The sequence below is a fragment of the Vulpes lagopus genome, chromosome 13 (genome assembly GCF_018345385.1).
Source record: "Vulpes lagopus strain Blue_001 chromosome 13, ASM1834538v1, whole genome shotgun sequence".
Classification (NCBI taxonomy): domain Eukaryota; kingdom Metazoa; phylum Chordata; class Mammalia; order Carnivora; family Canidae; genus Vulpes; species Vulpes lagopus.
Window position 1 is genome coordinate 14480292 of NC_054836.1, and position 21047 is coordinate 14501338.

Sequence of the window (21047 nt, forward strand, 5' to 3'; positions counted from 1 at the left end):
CTTGTGGAAGCTGGGGGAATTCTACTGCTTGAGATAAGTTTAACTGAATTCAAATGTGGTTTTGTGTCACTAAGTTATGATAAAGTCACTGAATGTAAAAATCTATTTGCAATAAGCAATAACTTTCTATGAAGGAATCCAGATGCCTCTTTAAATAAAATGAAGACAGTAAAATTTTTAAATTGACCCTGGGAGGATTTTTCTCTCCAAATAACATTATTTTAGTTAACTTCATGAAAACTATAACCTTCCTGAAAACCCTTGGTTACTCTGAAACAAACGTAAGAGCATGTCAATCTACTGTGAAGATGTCCATATCAAAATAAAAGAATTAGAATGGCACTGGCCACACCAATTTAAATGTTACATGTTCACTGCATATGTATATGTTGTATAACTATGTTCATTGGGATGAGCATTGAATGATATATGTTCAGTATTAAAATACTCTGTACTCTAATTCTTTTTTTTTTTAATTTTTATTTATTTATGATAGTCACACAGAGAGAGAGAGAGGCAGAGACACAGGCAGAGGGAGAAGCAGGCTCCATGCACCGGGAGCCCGACGTGGGATTCGATCCCGGGTCTCCAGGATCGCGCCCTGGGCCAAAGGCAGGCGCCAAACCGCTGCACCACCCAGGGATCCCTCTGTACTCTAATTCTATGGAAAGTTTTATTCTAAGGAAACTATAACTCTCATTGGATTGAGAATTACCTTAGGAGTCTTTCTAAGACTTAATAAGTCACATTTTTTGACTTGATCAAATTAAATTACATTCGTAAGGTCTGAATTTAATATTTCTGCATTTTAACAAATATACCCAAACATACACTACATGCCTTCCCTTTTAAAGACATGATATTAGTGAGCTGTATAGGAACCTCAATAATGCAGTGGTTACTGAAAACATATTTGTGTTCCCCCTTAGAGACAGTGTCACATTCTTTTAATATATTTTATGACAGCAGATCTTCCTTTGAGAGTGAATGAAATATTTTAAAAACCTCAACAAATGTTTTTATGAATGGAGGCTGAATATTAAGGTCACCAGTCAAATTGGAGTATATATTATTTGGGAATCAAAAAAAAATAGATGTAGCTAAAATATTTAAATTCTCTTTGATTTATAAACCTTTTTAATTCATCTGTCATAAAAGTCATAAAATGTTTTTAGCACTGATGTTGTAGCTGAAATAAATATAAACCCCCGTAACGTGATTACTAGGAAGGGTAACTTTCATTTGAATAAACTCATTCTCGTGTGCTCACTAGAGTAGATAAATAACTGTATAGTTTATTTAGTCACTTTTTGCTTCTTTTCCAGTTATTTTCACAACTGACATTTCAAGAATCCCTTAAATGTAAATTAACAGTATACTAAGTAAATCAGTAATATTATTGAGATATTTTCTATAACTTCCTCCAAAAATGATTCAGATTTTTAATGTTTCTCTTTAGCTGACTGAATTACTTTTCAATCAATACTTTTCATATCAGAAAGTCTTATAGACCAATAAAAGATCTATGCTAGGCAGTGTGCTAGGTCTGTATCAGGAAGATATACACCTTTACTGCTGCTTGGTATACCCAGTGACAAGCACGGTGCTTGGCCCCCTAGTAAATATTTACCAGTAGATATTTAGTAAACATTAGTAACATAGATGAATGAAAAATAAATGATATGAAATGATATGTACGTATATGGATATAAAATTATTCCTACTACATATTCCTACTACATATATATTATTGTTCCAGACTATTATAATCACCCACCCAAAACGTAATGGTTTAAATTTTATTTTATTTTATTTATTTATTTATTTTTTAATGGTTTAAATTTTACAACAGTCATTTATCTTGTTCACAGACCTGCAGTTTGGACAGGGCTCAGTGGGAACACGCCATCGCTATCACTCCACACAGTGTCAGTTGGGCTGGCTTGAAATCCAGGGTTGACTGGAAGCCTAGAGTCTGGAATCACCTGAAGGTTCACTCACTCACATGTCTAGGGGTGAAACTGGCTATTGGCCAGGACCTTGGCTGGGGATGTCCTCTGGAAAACCACTTGGATTACTCACAGCATATTTTTAGAAAGTTCCAAGAGCTAGCATTGAGATGATCATGGTAAAGTACATAGCGTTTTTAGGATCGAGCTTTGGGGGTCACATGAGATTACTTCTGTTGTAGTCCGTTGGTTAAGGCAATTGCGAAAGTCTCCTTTATTTTGAGGGGAGGGGTTTTAGAAGCCACTGTGACATGCAGGAATGTTAAGGTCATAGTGTAAGAAGAGCACGTGGGATGTGATACATTGCCATCGCCATTTTTGGAAAATATGTCGTACTTTTATATATATAAATATAGAGTTTTACTTGTAAACTCCACTTTTATTGCACTTCCCAACCTCTCCTTACATACAGGAGTCTTTTCTCTAAGGCATTTTTTTTTTTCTTTTTGCCTGGAAAGCATTTACTTTTACTTCCACTCATTTTGTTGCTGAACATTTATCCTCAGTAGATGGGTGCCTTTGCCTTTTTCTCATTTCAGAGTAAATAGCACAATCCTGATGAATACTAAGTGTTTAATATTTATCAAATTGATAAAATATTTGTAAGCTACATACTCTTTCTTGACCAGAAGAGTTACTTCATGTTTTATCTCAAATATACTCTTTCTGTTACTAAATTTAAATGAACAGAACTTCAAATTCAGCTAAGAGTGAAAAATGCCATTCTCTATCTAGATCTATAATACAACATTTAAAAATAGAAGCACTCTTTCCTGAAACCTGATTTTGGCATGAAACAAGTGATGACAAATTATATGCATATGACAAATTTGAGCTTTTTTTCCCCTACAGAGACTGCACATCAAATAATAAAGTAAAACGATACACAGTATTTCTTCTACTAAATCTGTTTCATGAGATATTGCAATAATTTTGGATATCACTGAAGTCATCAAGGTAGTAATGCCACTTAATAGTTTGAACAAACTATTCAATTTTAAATGATGCATAAGAGCATTGATCCTAGGTGAAGAAAAGGATAGAGCAACTTAAAATAGGTCATACAGAAGATGCATATCATTATTTGCTTCATAGGAAGTAAATTGAAAAAACATAACCGGGACGCCTGGGTGGCTCAGTGGTTAAGCATCTGCCTTCTGGCTCAGGGCGTGATTTTGGAGTCCCAGAATCGAGTCCCATATTGGGCTCCCTGCTTGGAGCCTGCTTCTCCCTCTGTGTCTCTGCCTCTCTCTCTCTCTGTGTGTCTCTCATAATAAATAAATAAAATCTTAAAAAAAAAAGAAAAAAAGAATTTGTATATCTTATGTGGGATCATTTATAAATGTTTTATAAGTGAGCATGAATTATGTTTTCTGTGTACCCTGCCATATCTCTAGCATCTGGCAAATGTCTGTCATATGAAGTGTTCAAAAAATGATTTTGCATGAAAGAATATAGTGCCTTCTGACAGTGTAATTTCCTGTTGTCTCACAAAGCTACTGTGGTGTTCAGCTTTATAATAACCTCAAAATTCTTGATTTTATAGTTCAGAATAGATGAACCTTGGAACTAATTTCAAAGTTTAGGTTTGTTTTCTGAATTCAGGAATCATATAAAGATTATCCCTTACATACTGCTAACTAATAATGATCATATCATGTCATATATCATAGCATATATTTACTTTTACACTTACTTGACTCTAAATGCAGGTTGCAAGCAACTCAGTGATGATATTTTCCCACTAAATTTTATATTCTGAAAACAAAATGTTTTTTCCTGAAATTTGATTCCATGTGGTGGCAGCTGCTCATTGACCATTGTTGAAAGAATGAATGAGAATCTGAATCTGAGTATGTCCTTTATCATCTATACTTTTCCTTAAAAAAATTAAGCCATTTCACCAAAATGATGTTAACATTTGAACAATTGTTAACTTACTAAACCCCTACACCTATTAAAATATTTCAAACTTAATATCAGAATAAACATTAATTTTCAAATTTAGCTCAACATACTCTGGAAAGATTAATACGTTACCTTCGTGTCTGTTGTGGTGTTTTGGTCCTTTCTTTTTGAAAGAGAGAAGTAGCTTTAGAAATACTTTCCTTTTCTTTAAGTAGCATCAATTCCTTGAGAGATTGGACCACATCGACCACATCTCTCTCAATCCTAGAAATAGGTGGGAGCAGGCCATATCACATCAGAATCCAAAGTGACATGTATAGGCTTATTATACATGTCTATGAAAGTTTCTGGATCCATGAATTGTTCAGATTTGCACAAGTACTTTATTATTTGTTCTGGGATGAGCAGTTCAGGTGCAATTTGGTGCAAGTTATCCCCTGGTCCTTTAGCACCCACTTTAACAGTCTTTAGAAGGTGGAGTGCCAGTTTATGAGTCTGAGTGAGAAACTCTGTGATGACCTCCTCTAGGGACTGTGTCTGTGTCACATCATCAAGATACATGACTGGAACTTTCATTACTGAAACATGCCATTGCATGAAAAGTCTTGTTGGGATGTTATGGGATACAACTATAATTTTCATTCCTTGGATAAAAAATTCTGTTTCATTCTGTTTATGGTTAAGATAATCTAAAAGAATTCGGTAAAGGGTACCACTGGAGGTCTCAAGGATATGCAGAATAGAAGTAGGATATACGAGCAAAAACCCTGTCACTGCTTCTCCTAGGTGATGTTTTAAAATTGACTGAAACACTTGCTCATAATAGTCAGAAATATCTTTTTTTTCTGTATTCGCTGTTATCGTGGCCACTAGAAACATCCTATGAAGAAGGAATTTCTTTAGCTGTAGTCTTTGCTTCTCTTCCTGAAGATGAAAGTAATTGCCACGTGGAATTTGTGGCATTAGAAGCGATTCCACTGGAAAAGTCCTTTTGTTGGTCTTTTGGATATGGACTGGGAAAGCCATGATGGGTCCTATTTGTTCTTCCAGATGACTTCAGTTTTAGTCTATCACAATGTTTACATTATAAGGACATCTCTTCAGGGGTGAACTCTTGTATTTCTTCTTACCAAAAAAAAAAAAAAAAAGTTACTATTTTGTCAAATTCTAGTGAATAGCCTACCAAAATTCCTTCCCAGTGTTATCAACAATACCATCTTTGAAATATAAGAGCATGCTAAAACAAGATTCAAATTATAGAGATTGTTTAAAAGTTTACAACAAAATAACATTCACATCATAGAAAAACATTCTAATACACTGGCAAGTGGGGAGAAGAAAGAACATACTATAGAGCAGGTTAACTCTGCTCTGTTTGCATTATTATTTTCTCCTTCAACTTATAGTAAATTTTTTCTCAGCTCCCTTTCTTGAATCACACGTGTGCCTGTGCATGCGTGTGCACACACATATGCACCCATACACATACGCACACAGGAATGTATCCGCCAACAGTCACTCACCGTAGCATTGGCATCACATTAAAATGTCTTTTCATATATGTAACTAAGTACAGATTGTCCTTGATTTGTCAATTTTTTAAAAAGCGGTATTTTCATGGTAATTCCTCCTTTTTAAAAATTTTAACTGGTCAACTAATTTTTAAAAATCTGGGGAATTCTCAAGTCCTAATTGGCTTACTTAAAATTTTGGAATAACTAATTTTGATTTTTTTTTCCTATCAACAAACATCAGAAGTGGCTCTTTTTCCTTCCTTTTGTTGTTGTTGTGGGTATCTGATAATAAATTCTGTTACTTTTAACTTACTCTTCTTACAAATTTCTTTTTGTTTCCTCCAGGTCACCTTAACATTTCTCTTCTTCAAGTTTTTCTTGCTTTTACCTGTCCTTGAGGTTCCACTTATCCTCCATCACTTTTCCAACTGCCAGTGCTGTTGCTGTTCCAACTGCCAGTCCTGGGTGCTGCCAGCTGTCCTGTGTGTTCTATTCTTGTTTCCATGGTGCCCTCGTGAATCAGGATGTCAGTGGTGTTAAAGGGCAGCACACAAGGGCAAGTGCCATTTCTTAATTTAATGAGGGTATCACTCAACAGATACCTCAACATCACAGTAGAGAAATGAGGGCTTCTTTCGTGGAATGGCTTATTTGTAGCCTGGGGCCTTTGTAAGTCAGACAGATGGTTGACCTGAACATCATACTCTTTTCTTTTTTCTTTTTGTCCACAGTTTATGGAAGAGGAGACTAAAGCATGGAGTAGTTACATACCTTACACACAATTCAAATGTCCTTTCAGCAGCCTCTTTAGTCCACCTAGGATAGAGGAGTATTGATGCATTAATTAAATACTTTAAGAGCACATGTCAGATTCTGTATAATGGTGACTCTGTTTTAAGAAAATTCTTCTATGGGGCACCTGGAGGGCTCAGTTGGTTGGGCGTCTGCATTCAGTTCAAACGGTTGTGTTCCCGGGTTCCTGGGATCAAGCTCCCTGCTTGCTTAGTGGGCAGTCTGCTTCTCCTTCTCCCTCTTTGTACTCTCTCTCTCTCTCTCTCAAATAAATAGATGAATTGTTTTAAAATTCTTCTGTTTTTCTTAATTTAATGTAAATTTAAGTTAGTTTTTATAATAAAAATTAATAATACCATACCTTAAAGTGGCATTCATGTGAGCTGTAACCATAATTTTAGAACAAGATTAGAAAACACCCTTATTCAATCTTTAAAAAGTAAACCTTACAGCACTCCCCGACCAAGATTTGTGTTATTCAAACTTATGATCTGGTTTTAATGATATACAGTAATGAGTTATCCCAAAAAGTGGAGGCTGAGATATGACTTAATAATTCCTTAATTGTGTGGCACATAAAAACTGAGTAATTTCTCATGGGGTACACTTCATCACTCTCTGGAATGATAGTCTATCCCAAAGCATACAGGAACTTGTCACTGCTTAGTCTAGGGCTTGTTCTCAGTCTCATTCTTCTTGCTTTGCAGAATGTGATTCTATTGACCACAACCGCCTTCTTTCCTCCGTTGGTTTCTGTGACTCTGGACCTGCCTGAATTTCTTCCCAAATCTCTATTTATGGCCTTGTTCCTTTTCCTCTTACACTTAGCTCTGGGTAAAGCTGAGGCTCTGTGCTCATCGTACAGATCTCTTATTCTCCCTCTGTGCCCAAGTAGTTTAGCACCATCTTTTGTGAGGGCAGGTGGCTGGTGCTTGATGTCACTCTCACCTCCAAATTTAATGACTGACCTTGCTGATTAATCATGGAGGCTTCCCTGCCAAGGCCAGCCATGGACTTGGACTCTCTCAGTCTAAGGCTCAAAGCAGATACTGTTAGTTTATGTTGACAAAGAAGAAAAGACTAACTTTCCATCCCAGTATTTTTCTGCACAGAGGACTCCTAAATTGTAATCCTATTTATAACTTTTTCTTGGATGTACCTCTACCTTTTCAATTTAAAATGCCAGCATTTTAACTATGATTTTCTGTATATTTCCCTTACAAGCACCTCATTTGTGTCGCAGTTACACATTTTTCACTTATCTCCTACACCAACATCCTTGGTCCTATCTTTTCCTATATGTTATCTCTCAACTCTATTCTGTCACTAGGTCTTTTTACTTTGAAATGTATTGAGGATTCTTGATTTCTTTACAGTTATTGCTCTTTATTTGGATTATAATCAGAATCTCCTGTCCTCAGTGTTTTTGCACCTCACTTGTCCAGCTGAGAGCATGAAACTTGAAGACCTATGACACATCTGCTTTGTAAAGTTCAGGAACGACTTATTTTATGAAGTCCTTCCTGTTTACCTCCCCTCCATAGAATGCTAGGAGAGGGCACTTCTCCCCTTCCCAGGTCCATAGCAGTTCCTGGCACTTAGTTCCATTGCACAATGATGGGTTATAACAGAGAAGATGGGGACATGCAGCTATAGGGTTTGGTAACCTAATATTGACTTTGCTCAAAGTCAGTGGGAGACTTATAGGGCATTGCTTCCCAGAAACCCTTTTTGAATGCACAAATTTAAATTTAGCCTTTTATATATAGATATGAGTTTCTTCTTCCTGACACTGTTCTTACTTATAGTACAATTTTTCTATCTTTTTGCCCCTATAAAAGGGAGCTCAGTTGTGATTTATCTCTGCATGTACATTCTTTATTTCCCTTCTCTTTCATATACCTTGGTTCCTCCAATATAAACCTAATAGAAAAATGACAATCTTTCATCATTATAATTCCCCATGTAAACCTTGCAAAATATCACTGAGCTCTTCTTTCTTCAAAAGAGTGTTGATATGTTAATTAGTATTGCCTTGGAACATATGAAATTGTCATTTCTATAAGTTAAAAACAGATATTGACAACTATTTCGTGTTTTAATTTTTTATTCCAGTGCAATTTACACTGTTATATTAGTTTCAGGTGTGTGATATGATTCAACAATTCTGTATATTTCTTAGTTTCATGCAGTTCAACTGAATACATTTCGAATCAGTAGTTTTTACCATCATAGATAATAGTTTGACCTATATCTTCCCCATGTATCTTTCTATCTCTCAATACATGTTTAGTTGTTGCTTTTATGATTTTGTTTCATGGTCATGTCACATTTAAAGGCAACTTATCTTGTTTTCTTGCCTTTCATCCACCATACTCTTCATTCAAGTGTAAAGTTTTGGGCAGATAGGAATAGAAACACACAGTTTGGACTGTGTGTGTGTGTGTGTGTGTGTGTGTGTGTGTATGTGTGTTTGGCTATACATGTAATGATAATTGTACAAGCTCCTTTTGATGGATACTCAACATTTGAATTTTCAGATGCCACAGTCCTGTGTTCCATTGATTAAGGGACAGTTATTTATCTTCAGGTGGCAACTTAAACAGAACTCCTCTATTCATCCCACGGAATAGAAAGAGATAGGTGGGGATGCCTGGGTGGCTCAGGGGTTAATTGTCTGCCTTCAGCTCAGGGTGTGATCCTGGGATCCGGGTTCGAGTCCCATATCAGGCTCCTTGCAGGAGGCCTGCTTCTCCTTCTGCCTGTGTCTTTGCCTCTGTGTGTGTGTTTCATGAATAAATAAATAAAAATATTTTTAAAATAAAAAAAGAAAGACATAGGTGTTTGTTCTCCCAGTGTGATCTATTAGATAACCGAGTTCAAACAACGGACAAGTGACAGAACCTGAGTGGGAACCTACAATGTTGAGGAGTCTTCTTTCAGATTTTCTACCTATCTGACGCTCTTGTTGTCCAACATCTCATATAAGTATGCAGCATGTATTTGGAACTCGTGTCAAGCACCCATCTTGCTATTTACTATATACTTTATGCTCTGTTTTATTTTCTGGAACCAAATGTTTCTGAATAACAAACTCCCTGTGCTATCTTTTTAAAGCAGAAAGAAAGGATTAAAAAGATTAAATACCATTAATTGGTTATTTACCATACGCCCTATGCTAGATGCTTTTACACATATTAATTAATTTAATCTTCACAACAGTCCTATAAGGTCGACAAAAATTTTGCCCACAATCAGTAGAAGAGGAAACTAAAGCATGGGTTATTTAAGTGCTTTACGCATGGTTCAGACATGCTCTCAGCAACCTTATCACTCTGTCTACCTAGGGTAAAGAGCAGATAAAGTATTCCCTTTGTGTCCATGCCCACATGGCATTCTCTGCTTCTTTATGACAGAACAATTTTTCTGGAAATGGAGGATACCTTGTGGTTTGGATAAAGGAAATTGAAAACTCTTACCTCATACTTGTAATTCAAAATTGATTTACTGTCTTTATTCTCTCATTCATCTCAGATTTATGTACACCTTTGGTGAGCCAGGTCGTATCATGTGCATTGTAAGAAACACAGACATGGAAGACACCTGGTCCCTAATTTGGGGAGTTGAAAGTCTAGTAACGGGTGTTGAGATATCCATGAATGACTACAGGGCAGGGGAAAACATCATAAATACAATGTGAATGATGGTCAGTGCTTTAGAAGCAAGATAGAAAGGGTGTCTAGTTTTTTGGAAAGCTTAATGAAAGAGCTTTTATTCGGGCATGGTCTTCAGGGGAACAGAGCTGGGAAGTGGCTTTGTGAATGTTTCTTGAATTCATTTCTTTAGATTGCAAGGATGTGCAACTGAATGACTTGTTTTCTACTTGGAATACCAGATCTTACTTTAACCTTTCGCTGGTGTTCATATACTGGAAAAACAGGAAACTCTAAATCATTTCCACTAACTTTCTGTCTGGTTTGGTATATCTAAATCATTTGTACAAGTAAATGGCTGACAACTTGTGTGGAGGAGCCTTTTACTAGGATCACATGCTTAAACTATTAGGTAGACAATATATACTTGATTTAGCAGAGAAAAAAAAAGTTTAGTATCAAATCACTAGATATTTGAAGATTTATTAAAAAAAAAAGTAGATCACCCTCTTCAGCAAGGCTTCTCCTTATCAAAACCACTGTGGAGCAATGTATGGTAACTATTTATCAAGGAGAGCATGGGCTAAAAATACTTTGCTATTCAATTCAAGCATTTAACATATGTCTAGTATTTGTAGAAAAATGTGCCAGACACTCTGAAGATAATCTTGTAAATCAGATATTGTATCTGCACATGAAAAAGTCAATTCTATTAGTAGATCTGAAAGTCTACACAATTATGTTTAGTACAGAGCTGGAGAGAAGAAATACAATAAGAGCATAAACAATGAACATGGGGAAAAAAGTGTTGGAACAATGAAACCTGACTGAAAGAACTAGCATTTAAATTGGGCAAAAGAAAAGATATGATTTGGGATAGGACAGGGAGGGGATGGGGGCGAGGGAAGATACAGAACAGACTCTGTAAACGAGAAGCATGAAGAGCAGAAGGCACATATTGCAGAGCTGGGAAATGTGGCACTTGAGGAAACGGCAGTGGTCTTATTTAAGTAGAGTGTAGTTCTCAAACTATAGAATCTGCAGGTTTGTTAAACTGGAGATTCCTGGTCTCTAGCCTCCAAAAGTCTGAGACCACTTAAAATGTGGTCCAAAAATTTGCATTTTTGACAAGTGCTCTCTCAGTGCCTGCACCTATTTCACTTTAAGGAAGAATGGGCTGGCAGGTGGTGATTTAAATGCTGGCTATCTATTAGAATCATCTGGTGGAGAATTAAAAAAGAAGCCAGCTCCTGGTTCTTATTTAATTAGTGTGGAAAGCAACTCTAGCGTATGTGTTTGTGAAAGCCTTTCCAGGTGATACCTAAGTGTAACCCAGAGTAGAACTGCTAGCCCAGGCTGGAAGGTGAGCAGGGGAAAGACATGGGAGAAAGAGAAAATGGAAGTTGCAGCTAGTTTGTGGAGGACTTGGATATCTGCACAGAGGTATAAGTATTACTCTGTGGATGATAGAGATTCCCGGGGATTTTTTGAGCGCCTGTAATCATAACTGTGTTTTATAAAGTTGTCCATGATGGGTAGAGAAGTTAGGGACAAGAAATCCTGGAGGTAACCAGAACACTTTTAAGAATTATGCAGCTGGGGGGATCCCTGGGTGGCGCAGCGGTTTGGCGCCTGCCTTTGGCCCAGGGCGCGATCCTGGAGACCCGGGATCGAATCCCACATCAGGCTCCCGGCGCATGGAGCCTGCTTCTCCCTCTGCCTGTGTCTCTGCCTCTCTCTCTTTCTCTCTGTATGACTATCATAAATAAATAAAATTAAAAAAAAAATTAAAAAAAAAAAAAAAAAGAATTATGCAGCTGGGAGCTGGGGGTGGTTGGGTGGCTCAGTCGGTTAAGCATCCTACTTTTGATTTAGGCCCCGGTCATGATCTCGAGATACTGAGAACAGTCCCCGCATCAGGCTCTGTGCTGGGTATGCAGCCTGCCTAAGATTCTCTCTCCATCTGCTCCACCTTGCTGCCCCCCCACACCTTCTGCCCACATTCTCTCTTTCTCTCTCTCAAAAGGACCCCTAAAATTGGTGCAATTTGGTGGTGATATTTGTTTTGCATTTTAAAAATTTTCTAAGCATGTCTCTGTTACTGTTCTATTCAGAAAAAAATAACATTAAAAAACCCAACAGGCTGTGATACTGGTTTGGGAAAAGGTAATACATATGTTGCTCTATTTGTGGTCTGGGCTAGTGTAGTTAGAGAGCCTGCTGAGGGGTAGAGCTTATGAAAGGGCAGATGCCAGACCAATGTGAGCAAGGAGGCTCGACACTCAGGGATGTTTGGGCTTGCCAATTGAGAGTAAAAATAGGAAGACATTAAGATGAAAGGTGGAGCTGTTATAAAGACACAGTCCAGGAGCTTTAGTTCAGAAAAACCTTTCATGAAGTGAGATCATCTTTGTATGACTAGCCTAAAACCTATCACTGAGAAAAAGGTGGATCTTTGAAGATTTTGGCAGTTGCTAAGATTGAGGAATATATGCAAGTCTTGACCAAGGTAAATATGATTTGGTCAACTGGATGTGTGAAGTGAGCTGTGGAAAGATTTAGAGATGACTCGTGGATTTGAATGTCAGTAGCTGGAAGGATTTAGATTTTTAAAATACAGATGGAGGATAAAAGAGAAAGCCTAGAGTTGGGAAGAACAGTTTGTAACTGTTATGTTGAAGTGGACTTGCCATAGGAACATCCAAGTATAAAAGCATTTAGGAATCTGGAGATCTCGAAACATCAGGATCATGATGCAAATTTGATCGTCATCTGCACTGAGGAAAAAGTTGAAACCACGCAAACCAATGTGCTTGTGAGATAATGACAGGAAACGAGAAGGTGGAGAGAATACCATGTGGAACACTTGATTTTAGGAAGTGGGAACACGACGGGCTCCCTGCTCTGTGGGGCGTCTGTTTCTCCCTCTATACCCCCTCCTTGCTCATACTGTCTCTTATATTCACTCTCTTTTTCTCAAATCAATCAATCAATCAATCAATCAATCAATCAATCTTAAAAAGAAGTGGGCAAATGAGAACCAATGAAAGAGGCAAAAGAACATCAGAGACAGATGGAGAACTAAGGAAACACAGGGCCATGAAAGTAGGTAGATAAGAGTTTTAAAAGCGGGTGATAGTGGTAAAATTCTAAAGAGAGGTAAAAAAAAAAAACCTTAAGAACTGAGGTGACCTTCTACTATTGGCAATGATGAGTTTCCTGGAGACTTAAAAAAAAAAAAAAGATTCAGTAAAATGATTGAGGGAACCCAGGGTGCAATTGTTGAGTTGAGTCAATATAGAATAAGTGGTCAAGGAGTAGACCGCTCCTCCAAAACATTTGGCAGTAAGAATGAAAGCATTCTGATAGTAAATTATAGAGGAAGAAAATTATAGGGCAATTATCCTATAGTGATCCTAGGTTTTTCTCTATTAAAAACTAGCTTACTGTGTTGTTGTTTTGTTGTTGTTGTTGTTTCTAAACTACCATTGTGTCCGGCCAGGAAGGTGGAGTCTGAAAATGGAATGCTATATTGTAAGCTTTGAATCATCAGTTCTAAACAGATCGTCCATTTTAAACAGAGATTTTGGAGACAACAAATAGCATTGAACTCTGGATCATGTTTATTTTTCCTCTTTTATCAAATGTATTTTGTGGTGCTATAGTGAACACAAGAGCTCTAAAGACATAGGAATTACTAACAACTGATGCACATTATGTCATGTGATACAAACACAACTAAACCTTAATTTAGTTTCTTCATGATTTAAACAATTTTTGAGTTATAATAGCAAAATTGCCTTACACATACAGAAGTAATTATGGTTGGAGTAGTAACTTCTTATGCCAGTGCAAGCATCCACTTTGGTTCACATAATCTGTTATGCTAAAACACATCATCAATAAGCCAGTTTCTATTTTAGTGCTTGCTTTTGGTTTAATCTTGATCAATGCGCTGTGCAGAATGGAGAAAATTGAACTAAAAGAAGCTTAGGGTTGGAAGGCAGCTTGGCTCTACCGACATAACATTCCTTTTTCAGTTAAGGAAATGTGACACAAAGAGGTCAATTGATATTACTGCCATCAAGTTACTTACCTTATATCACCGTTGACAAAAACAGATGTACATAAAATACTGAAACAGTGAGATGATATTTCTTATGAAATTACTTTTTAGGAAGTGTGATAGATGTTTCAATAAGTAAAGTGGTGTGAGAACTATTCAAAAAACAGTAACAGGAGTCTGTATTTTGTGATGCTCAGTAGAGAGCCATAAGATGTTTTTACAAGGGAAGTAATATGACAGATGCTGCATTGAATGGTTTTATTTTATTTTTTAAAAATATTTTATTTATTTATTCATGAGAAACACACAGAGAGAGGCAAAGACATAGGCAGAGAGAAAAGCAGGCTGCCTGTGGGGTGATGTGGGATTCGATCCCAGGACCCTGGGATCATGACCTGAGCCAAAGGTAGACACTTAACCACTGAACCACCCAGGTGCTCCTGAAAGGTTTTAATAACTATATTCAGGATGTTTAGGAAGGCCAAATTTTAGACTCAGAAATGCCAACTAAAATATTATTCCATTCTATAGGTAATGAAGATTTAGGTTATAATTTAAAACTTTAGAACGTATTTCTTTTTAAATTAAGAGCAATGTCAATCCGAGCCTAAATAACTGTCATTTTTATTTCATGTATCCAGAACAGCAATAGGTAAGAACAATATAGTGAAATATTTTAAAAGAGTCGCTATGTCCTAGGTATCTAAACAGAATTTTCCTTTATTTATACAAGCCTTTATTATTCTGCAACCTTTCCAGCCTACACTAAGTTTAAAGCCCTCTTGCCCTTTCTTATTCAGGGAAATTCCGTATTTCTTTAGAATCCACACCCACTAATATGAGTAGTTGTGGACATTTCACAGCCTCGTGTGATTCTAAGTACCATTGTTTGACTATATGTAATCATAACGTACAGTCACGTTTTTGTGAAGTGAATTAGAATAAACATATATGAGAGTGATATCAGTTGGGAGGACAGATTTCTAGGATCTGCAGTAGCATCGCAGTGGGGAAATGTTGGCATCTGGTCCTCCATCATCAGTCTCCAGTGCTGGCATCTGCTAGAGATGCATGAATGCCTTTCTGGTCCATGCCTCATCTGTCACCCTAGTTTCTTGTCTCTCTGACAGGCACCTCTCAGCTACATATCTACCACCATCGACCTCATGGAAAAACCTTTCTGATATGAATACCTATTCTAGGAGAGTTCCCGGGGAAAGCTATCTTGGACTCTGGGACTTTGTGTGCTGATTGAAATATGGATAAATGATCATTTTGTCTCTCTTCCAGCCTCAAAAGGTTCTATGTATCACATTTGATGCAATTATAGCTGAAGTAAGAAGGTCTTCTAACTAAATGATCTAGTTAGTAGAAATAATTATGATTTCTATTTGAATATTTTATATTAATGTAAAACTTTTCACTTTTCAACGGGCTAACCCACTTCTACTGTTTAGTTGTGATATACTCAGAAAAATTCAACTATTAATACAGAATTAATAAAAGCATAACTATAAAGGCAAAATTCTCAGACTCAAATAATAAGCTTTAAGTTAAAAAATTAAGGTAGTTTGGATCACCCTCTTCTTAGAATTATCAACTTTTTATCCAAACCACTTGAGTATTGATTGTACTTGCTATAATTATATTTGTTTGTGATTATAATTTTTTATTAAGAACAGTTTGACTTTGAGAGAGGCCACACTTTTTTGGTTATAGTTTGATAGAAAGGATAATTTTGTTTTTATCATAAAGAGCAGAAAATGTAAGATAACTATCAGATCTGGAAATTTTAGGGAATCTTTTTACAAGGTAGAGAAATAGCCTGGCCTAGCCACTGCTAATAGGTAAAATCTGTAATCTATTTCACAAAATATTGTACTTGGCTATTCATATTCAAGATCTATTTCATTTGTGTGTGTGTAACTTTTTAATAAGACAGTGCAGCAGTAAAAAGAAAGCATACCTTTAAGCTTTAGCTCTTGATTAAAGACCTATTTTGGCCCAGGCTCACAGGGTTGTGGGAAGTAATGTTTAATGAATTTCCAGAGGTGGACGCCAATGGTGTGACTTGGGTTCAATAACTCATTTTTGGTTGTTAGAAATTTGCTTCTAGTGGTGTATTTGAGAGCCAGGCTAGTCTTACATGTTTCATAAGGTTATCCTCCAAACCCTATGCCTCATAAAAGGAGAGAAATTCTTGGTCATAATGTTATTGGAATCCAAGTGCAGATCTCTGGCTTGGTGCACATCCTCTTTGCCCTCAACTCACTGTTTTCTTTGTGAATTAAGAAATTAAAAATCTGTAGTTTTTTTTTTTAACTAAAGACAGCTTTACACTTATAATCTGCACTTTTGAAAAGCTAATTTGTAGAAAAAATAAAAATCTTTCCAGGGAAAGCTAAAGCATAGTTAGGCTCTGCAATATTTAAAAAAATTATCAGGTTGTGATTGCTAGTTTCTGTTTACTTAATTTCATAATAATTTCACTATTATACAAATTTCACTATTATATTTTACAGTTAAGCCATTTTTATTTAATGAAATATTAAGGTAGGCAATGAGAAAAACAAAAAGTTTATGTTATGAAAAGTAAAGTTAAGGAAGAAGAGATTTCTGTTGGCAAGGTGATGGTGGAATAAAAGTCAACTCTACCACACAGAGACCTAGATTACATCCTGAATGCTTTGTGTTACATGAGTAGAAAAGCGTGATCCCTCCGAATACTTCATACCATCTGAACTGAGTGAGTGTTGCTGCAATAGTATCTGGGAAATGCAGTCAGGATGTCTGAAGTCAGCATCTATTTATCTTAAATTAATCATTCTTCTGGGTAGGTAGATGATAATCAGTGTCATCTTTTTCATGGCACAGATCAAACTAGAGCTTTCCTAGGTTGGTGAGAGCTATACCATACGAGGGATCTCTGTCTATAACTCTTTTGTAGGACGATGGACTGCTTTTAAGATTCTTCAGCATTATTGTGGGATTGAGAACTAGCAAATAATTGTTTTTAAAATAAATTCTTGACCACAATTAAGTCTGTTTTACCTTTCCGCTCTTGGCAGAGTGAAAGCAGGGCATTCTAAATAGAAGGCAACATTTTTTTCTCCTTCACTATTAAATTCTCTAGTCAACAGAGTTCCTGGAACAAAAGTGAAAAAGGCTCTGTTAAGGTGCTAAACTCTCTGAGCATCCGGACCATCCTGCACAGATGTCAGCCTCTCAGCTTGTTGCTCCCTCTGGCGGTGGGAGGTTGCCATCTTCAGTAGTGTTGGTCAGCCCTGAATCTCAGAGACCAAGGCTAAGCAGTGTGGATCCACAACCTGAGAAATGGCTTGCATGCATTCTGGCCATCTATCCACTCCTTTTATTATTTTATATGACACAAGTATGTAAATTTTTATAGAAAATTGAAAAGTAGAGATAATAAACAAGAAGATGAAATTCACCTCAACCTCAATCCAGAAAAATTAGTAAATTTGTGTATTTCGTGATTCTCTTCTGTAATTGCAGAAGAGAATTGTAATTCTGCAGGTATGTATTCAGTTTAACATGTAATGAGTTTTATTTAACATATATCAGTGATGGTGTAATACACACTCATACACACATGGTTTTTTTCTGCCTTGTACTTACAATTATGGCTTTCTACCTTGATTTTACCACTTGATATATTATGAATGCTTTTTGATATTAATAACACACTATATTAAAAGTACATAAAATATATGTTACAGAACTTGCATAAAAGTATATAAAAAGCATAAAATAGTGTTAATAAAACCTAAAGCTATAGAACTATGTTTAATGGCTGCTTCAGATGCATTTTTTAACCAGTCCCTACTCTTGAGCATCCTTGAATCTTTGAATCTCCATTTTTGTTAATTTGTTGCACAATTTCATTAAGATAATAATGTATCACAAAATGATTATGTATCTTGTAAGGCTTTAGATACATATTGTCAAATTATCCTCCAGAAGTATGAGCCAGTTGATGTCCAGGAGTTCCTTAGTAGTTAAAGTTTCAATTTGTTTGAAACTATGTATAAGAAGGAAATCACTTACTCTTGGGATAAACTGAGAAACCCATCAAAATTAGAATATCACGTCTCATAAGGCATAAAAATTATTTTTCAATAAAAATAGTATTAATTTATTACCAGAAGCAGTTGGATTTAAGATGTGAAGTGCTCCTGTATTAATTCTAACCAAATTCAGCACAGGCCCTGCCAGGAGGGCAGAGCTTTGCATTGGAGTTGCCAGAAATACCAGGCTGAAAATTTTTGATACTGTATCAGGCAACAGTGTCTTTTGGTGATGCATTCTTATATGCCCTGAAGACCTTTCCCTCTTTCTCCAGTGCTGCCATTATAGTACTCTATCAGAATAATTGAAATCAGATAGAAGTGATACAGCTTTCCTTAACTCAACAAAGATAGATTTCATAGCCAATAATCTATCCCTATGAATCTAAGGAAGAATGACTTTCATCCATTTTAAAGCAGTTGCCTTTTTCCATTCCAGAAAGTGTTTATTTTTATTTTTTTAATAAAATTTCCGGTAGTACGGTATCCACTATCTACATTAAAAATAAGTGTGCACTCACACCCACTAGGATGGCTACTATAAAAAAAAAAAAAAAACAGACTATTCAGGTCCTCTGCTCATTTTTTAATCAGATTGTTGTTTTAGTGTTGAGTTGTAGGAGTTCTTTATGTATTTTGAATATTAACCCTTAGTCAGATACATCATTTACAAATCTTTTTCCATTTAGAAGGTTGCCTTTTTTGTTGCCTGTTTTGTTAATGGTTTCTTTTGCTGTGCAAAAACTTTTCAGTTTGATGTAGTTGCAATTGTTCAGTTTTGCTTTTGTTGCCCTTGCTTGAGAAACAGATTCCCCTCCCCCTCAAATGTTGCTAAGGCATCCAAGAGTACTGCATGTTTTTTTTAAAAGGAATTTTATGGTCTAAATATAAGGATCTAAATATAAGGTCTTTGATCCATTTTGAGTTTATTTTTGTGCATGGTTTAAGAAAAATGGCCTAGTTTCTTTCTTTCTCATGTAGCTGTCTTTTTTTTCCAGCACTACTTAATGAATATATTGTCTTTTCCTAGTATACTCTTGCCTCCTCTGTCCTAGATTAATTGGGCTAATAAAAATATGTTCATTTTTGGACTTCCTCATCTGTTTCATTGATTTATGTGTCTGTTTTTGTGCCAGTACCATCCTGTTTTGATTACTGTAGCCTTGTGATTTAGTTTGAAATCTGGGAGTGTGATACTTCCAGCGTTGTTCTTGTTTCTCAAGATTGCTTTGGTTATTTGGGATTAGGATCTTTTGGGGTTGAATACAAATTTTGGGATTATTTGTTCCACTTCTGCCACAGAATGGTATTGGTAGGATTGCATTTGATTTGTAGAAGGCTTTGGATATCCTTCCAAAGAAGACATATGAATGACAAATAGACATGTGAAAAGATGTTCAACATCATTAATCATCAGGGAAACAAACCAGAGACACAATAATATATTACCTCACACTTATAATGGTTAGCTTCTAAAAGACAATAAGTAACAAGTATTGGCAAGGATGTAGAGAAAATGGAGCCCTTGTGCACTATTGGTGGGAGCATAAATTGGGGCAACCACTATGGAAAACAGCATAGAATTAAAATTAAAACCAGAAATACCATATGATCCAGTAATTTCACTTCTGAGTATTGACTCAAAGAAAACAAAAACACTAATTTGAAAAGATATATGCTCCCCAGTGTTTATATCAGCATTATTTACAATAGCCAAGATATGGAAACAACCTAAATGTCCATTGGTAGATGGATGTGTAAAGAAGATATATATATTCACAATGGAATATTACATAGCCATAAAAAAGAATGAAGTCCTGTGATTTGTGACAACATGGATAGACCTAGAAAGTCCAATGTTAAGTGAAATAAGTCATAAAGAGAAAGACAAATACTATATAATCTCATTTGTATGTGGAATCTAAAAAACAAACCAAACCAAATAAAATAGAAACAGATTCAACAGAGAATAAACTGATGGTTCCAGTGGGGAGGATCTGGATAGGAGAATGGGTAAAATAGGTGAAGGGGGAATTAAGAGGTACAAACTTCTAGTTATAAAATAAATAAATCATGGAGATAACAAGTGCAGCATAGAGAATATAGTCAGTGAGATTATAACTTTGGTGACAGTTGGTAACTATACTTAGTGGTAAGCATTTTCCAGTAAATATAATTTCATATCATTTTGTTGTATACTTGAAACTAATATTATATAAACTACAATTAAAATTTTTTAAATGTAACATTTAAATAAGAACAACAAACAACAAAATGTACAAGGAAGTTGGCAAGGAGAAATTTGAGCCATTGTGCACTCTTTCTGGAATTGTAAAATGGTACAACCACTGTGGAAAACAGTATGGAGGTTCCACAAAATTAAAAATACAACTATAGTAATGAGCCAGTAATCCCACTTCGGGGTATATACCTCAAACAACTGAAAGTGGGGTCTCAAAGAGATATTTGCCCACCCATGTTCATTGTAGCATTATTCATAACTCAAGGGGTGAAAACAACTCAAATGTACATAAACAGATGAATTGATAAAATGTGGTTTATACATACAATAGAATTTTGCTGAATCATTTTTTAAAAGATTTTGTTTATCTATTCATGAGACACAGAGAGAGAGAGAGAGAGAGAGAGAGAGAGAGAGAGAGAAGCAGAGACATAGGCAGAGGGAGAAGCAGGCTCCTCACAAGGAGCCCAATGCGGGACTGGATCCCGGATCCCAGGATCACACCCTGAGCCAAAGGGAGACGCTCAACCACTGAGCCACCCACGCATCCCAGAATTTTACTGAGTCTTAAAAAGGAAGATAGTCCTGACAGTACCTCACTGGGAATGAGCCTTGAGGACTTGATGCTACGTGAAATAAGCTGGTCACAAGAGACATGTACTACGTGATTCCACATATGAGGTACCTAAAGTAATCAAATTCATAGAACCAGAAAAAAGAATAATGGTTACCAAGTGCTGAGGGGAGGGAAAGACTAAAGGGGAATTGTTTAATG

At 36.2% G+C, this 21047-nt stretch overlaps 2 protein-coding genes across 2 annotated transcripts in view; one reads left to right on the plus strand and one right to left on the minus strand.

The window, feature by feature from the left end:
- ZNF804B (zinc finger protein 804B) overlaps window positions 1-21047 on the plus strand; it is a 488693-nt gene that overhangs the window by 27367 nt on the left and 440279 nt on the right. The gene's annotated exons all lie outside the window — the stretch shown is intronic.
- TEX47 (testis expressed 47) lies at window positions 3823-5135 on the minus strand. The gene has a single exon (XM_041728241.1). It carries the CDS (start codon window positions 4941-4943, stop codon window positions 4182-4184), a length of 762 nt encoding a protein of 253 aa, XP_041584175.1. The 5' UTR covers window positions 4944-5135; the 3' UTR covers window positions 3823-4181.

What these genes read in the sequence shown, in the direction of transcription:
- TEX47 (XM_041728241.1), bottom strand. Translation starts at nt 4,943, where the DNA reads ATGGCTTTCCCAGTCCATATCCAAAAGACCAACAAAAGGACTTTTCCA.